At 36.5% G+C, this 4,417-nt stretch overlaps 1 protein-coding gene across 1 annotated transcript in view; it reads left to right on the forward strand.

The window, feature by feature from the left end:
• The window catches only part of LOC107088450 (mothers against decapentaplegic homolog 4-like), an 11,605-nt gene extending 8,031 nt beyond the window's left edge, over nucleotides 1-3,574 (forward strand). Inside the window, exons 10-11 of the mRNA XM_015380625.1 lie at nucleotides 866-1,004; nucleotides 1,961-3,574. Coding sequence (XP_015236111.1) covers nucleotides 866-1,004; nucleotides 1,961-2,172 — 351 coding nt within the window. The 3' untranslated portion in view covers nucleotides 2,173-3,574. The remainder of the gene's footprint in view (nucleotides 1-865; nucleotides 1,005-1,960) is intronic.
• The last annotated feature ends 843 nt before the right edge of the window (nucleotides 3,575-4,417 follow it).

Raw genomic sequence — 4,417 nt, forward strand, 5'->3', positions numbered from 1 at the left:
TTTCCAGATTTAAAATAATAAAACTATATACCATATATGGGTATAAACCTACTCAAATTTGCCTAAATTTTGGTAAAATCTTCCAGCAGCAGTGGAGGCAGTCAGACCCTCCCTTCAGTGCTGCAGTAGCTCAACTGACTAAAATAATGAGCTGTTGTTTGAGTTCATCAAAAAACAATCCTTTATAGCTGAAAATGCAAACACAATACTGTTCTGAGGAAATCTACACGAGGCACACATTGATATTTAACAGAAAATAAAAGTTTGCTCTCAAAACAATCCGGTAAAGTTCCTGGATTTGAAACGAACCTCTCTGACGTACGGTAGCACTGTCAGTGTAAATGTTAGCTTAGTTAGCTCGATGATGGTTGGGTGCTAAGGATTCTTTCTTCCTTTCAATTTGCTGTTAAATGATGAAACAACAAAACAACTCCGCATACTCTGCTCCTTTATTTCTTCATTTGTTTGTAAAGTCATTGGATGCTTATGTGGCTAATGATAACACAAATATTGTTATGGTCCAGACTGAAGGTGTAGAGTAAGAAAAAAGCCACCCTGCTGCTTTAGAAGAACAGCATTGAAGACTATGTTCAAAATGATCAGCTGCTGAATGTTTGATGGACTATAGAATTGTTTACCTGGTAAAATAATTAGTATAGAATCGCACAATGCTACTTTTTTTGTAACAGCATTAATTTTGAAATGTTAGTAACGGGACATAAACCCAATAAACTAATATTAGAAGTTGTTTATGGCCTACAGTTTGCCTGAAATGCTGCGCTTTATGTCCTGTTTTATTGTTTGTGTTGTTTCATTTAGAACCACTTTGCTCACAAACAGATGTTGCATCTCTGAACATTGACAGGTGTTCGACTTACGCCAGTGCCACAGGCAGATGCAACAGCAGGCGGCGACGGCTCAGGCGGCAGCTGCAGCTCAGGCGGCAGCCGTGGCTGGGAACATTCCGGGCCCCGGCTCTGTGGGAGGCATCGCCCCTGCCATCAGTGAGTGCTCCCACTGCTGCTCTTGGCCTCCAAGAAGTGTATTACTATGATTGCTTGTCATTATCACAGTCTGTGGGGGATTGAGTCTTAAGTAGTATCAGGGACTTTCTCATGGTGGTGCAAAGCGCTACAACCAAGAAAATTATAGAGTGGCTTGAGAGGAGAAAAAAACCAACTGACAGCACAGGCTAGAGGAAAATACTTTCTACATTGTGTCAGGTGTTTATTATAAGCCGGAATTATTAAATTAACTTTTTAAATGTCTTCCATCCTGTGGGCTCAAAACAACTTCTGAGTGACGGTGTGAAAGGTGCTGCTTTAGAGCTGAATGGTAAGAAGGGGAACCATTAATTCAGTGTCAAGCAGAAGCTCCTGAAGGAGTATGTCCGCTCATTATTGGGAGACTTTAAGCAAACTTTGATTATGCAAAATCCTGAAGTACAACATCCAGTCTATATTGCATTGAATCAAATAAAAGTTGAAAAAAAAAAATTAAATTCTGATCTAAATCTAATGGAGATGCTGTGGTATGACTGCATGCAGTAAAAAGTGAAACGACAAGACCTCTTTTGTATAGTAAAAGATTGATTGAAGGTTTTGACAAACTACCAACATGGGCTCAGTCAAACTGCTTTTTTATGTACTTTTGTATTTGACCTTCAACTGTGTTTGATCCTGAAAAAAACATTTCATTGCAACAAAGCAGAAATAGATTAAATCAAAGTGGGTTAACATTTTTTTTTTCTTCACATTTTGTAATGTGAGCAAAGGTAGCCATGTTGTTGACTTTTCAAGGTTTTTACTTTTAACTTAAATTAGATATTTTAGTTTGTTCAAATGAGTAAAAATGCTTATCGAAGAAGTGAGTTTTTGTGCTGTGATAATTCTGCTTTATAGCTCAAGCACTGCATGCAAAGCAACTAAGATGTCTGCTCTGTCCATAATTTCCTCCACAGGTTTGTCTGCCGCCGCGGGAATCGGAGTCGACGACCTGCGCAGGCTGTGTATTCTGCGCATGAGCTTCGTGAAAGGCTGGGGGCCCGACTACCCACGGCAAAGCATCAAAGAGACCCCCTGTTGGATCGAAATCCATTTACACCGAGCTCTGCAGCTTCTAGATGAAGTTCTGCACACCATGCCCATAGCTGACCCTCAACCTCTTGACTGAAGTAAAATTCAACAAACTGATAAAAAAAAAAAATCTATAGAAAATGTAAAAAAAACAAAAAACAAAAACCAAACAAAAGAAAAATACTTTTATCATCAGACCACTCCATCTATAGGCCTGGAGTGATTAAAGGAGGACTGCAGTCATATGAGTTCTGTACAGCTTGTAGTAGAAGAATGGACCTAAAGACCAGCAATATACTCTAAACTGGAAATATGCTGACTATATTTCAGGACTTGAACACATCACGGTAATTTGAAAACATACGAGAAACATGCACAATAAAGTGCTGCGCTAGTTATTAACTTGTATGAATCAAAAAGAAACAATCAAAGTCTTCATACTGAATAAATCAAATATTTTGAATCAATTAACTGCAATTTGTCTGTTAGTCCTAAGTGTATTTTAATTGGGAGTATACTGCTGGTATGTTGGGTTAAAAAAGTCCTTCCCTCTCAGATTGGGTCCTGTGTGGAAAACTGTATGTTACTCATGCTCTTGTAAAACATCTTTAAAAGAAAAAATCGATTTCAAAGCTAACAGTTTCTTTTATATCTTCTTTTAGGTTTAAAACAGTAAATTTTAGAGCATCTTTCAGCACCATTTTATTGTTTTTAACCACCATGGAAAAGTATTACTACACATGTTGTGAATTGTTTTTCTTTTTTTTAAAACATTTACACACCAACAGAAATATCATCCTTTGTCTTTGGTTAGGTGTCCATTAGCACTTTATTAGTTTTTATTTTTTAAGTTTTGTTTGCTGTATCCATGTATTCTTAGTATAGTTGATATTTTTACTTATTACAGTCTGTGGAAGAGAGGAATTTGCTGTAAACCCAAAATGTCAAATCTTTCATACTGAAGGTGGTTTGGGTGGTAGATTACATTACAGTGGCTGAAATGTAAGAAAATGAGTGATAAATAAATCAACATATGAACAAGTGTTAAATGAACTGCGAGGAAGTGTAAGCCATAACGATAAGTATATATTGGAGGCTATAGGAAATAACCAGACTGAGGTGGTTTCAGTATTAAGTTTTTTTTTTTTCATGTTTTACCCAGCATGATTGATCAGAATATTCAAATCTGTTAACCAACACTTGTGGCAGTATTTTACACTTTTTTTCCTACCTAGCTGCAAAATGTTAAAAGAAAAACAAAACTTCCTGCTCATCTTTAATGTAATAAAAAAAAACTGAATTCACGGAGTTGAAATACTATTGGTGTTTACTTGTTTAAATCTAATGGGCTAACCAGAAGTCCTTTGTTTTGTATGCGAGTTAAGAGCCTGCACAACAAGTGAACAAGAAAACGTTTATTTACTGCAAAGACAAATCACAAGTTTTAAGGAAACCAACACTAAAAGCTAGCCTGAGCTGAGATCTGAAATATTCAGAGAACAAAACTACATGTCATAATAGTTTCTATCATTAATACCACACACTAAATGATAAAGTCCTTGTCAATATAAAAGTCCCCCAATTGTCCTTTGTTTTTGTTTTTCTGTAAAATACACAACACGTGTCAGTTCACTTGCCAATTTTCAGAATATACATGTCCGTAGCAAACTCATGACATCAAAAGAAAGATCACGTGAAGTTTGTATATATTATATCAGGTACTATACATTATCCAAAAGAGTGAGAAAGAAATCACAAAAAGCACTGAAGGTCAATAGAGCCGAGAAAATATTCACTAAATGAACAAAACGCATAATCAGGAAACAAATAAATAGAACTTTTTTTCTTTTCATTTGATATACACATTTTGGTGAATAAAAAGGCTTCTCAAAAATGCCACAGCTTGATGCCTGTCCCAGCATTGAGCAGTGTGCTACAGTTGGCCATGACTCACCAGACTGTCAAATGGCACCTAACGAATCTAAAAAAAATTGGAATCAAAACAGGTTACAGCATTCAGAAAATATCATTCGACAACAAAGGAATCACAATCAGAACTTTTTTTTTTTACTAATGGGAAACTCCCCTGGTGCTTTAACACTTCTAAACATCAAAGTTTGCAGGTACTCATCTGTGTTGCAAAGTTACAGTGCGCAGCGACTGATCTGTAAGCCTTAATGCCAAAAAAAGTTATTTTCTTCTGTTTAAATTGGTGGCCCGTCTAATGAGATGGCTACTTTTTAGAAGGTCATCTGCTGCAGCCAGGGCAAAATAAAAGGCAACCGAGTTTTCTGTGGTTCAGTAATGCCATAATGTCCTTTATGAAGAGAGGAGATTCTGAT

Source organism: Cyprinodon variegatus, unplaced genomic scaffold (genome assembly GCF_000732505.1).
Source record: "Cyprinodon variegatus isolate N-32 unplaced genomic scaffold, C_variegatus-1.0 Scaffold218, whole genome shotgun sequence".
NCBI classification, from domain to species: Eukaryota; Metazoa; Chordata; class Actinopteri; order Cyprinodontiformes; family Cyprinodontidae; genus Cyprinodon; species Cyprinodon variegatus.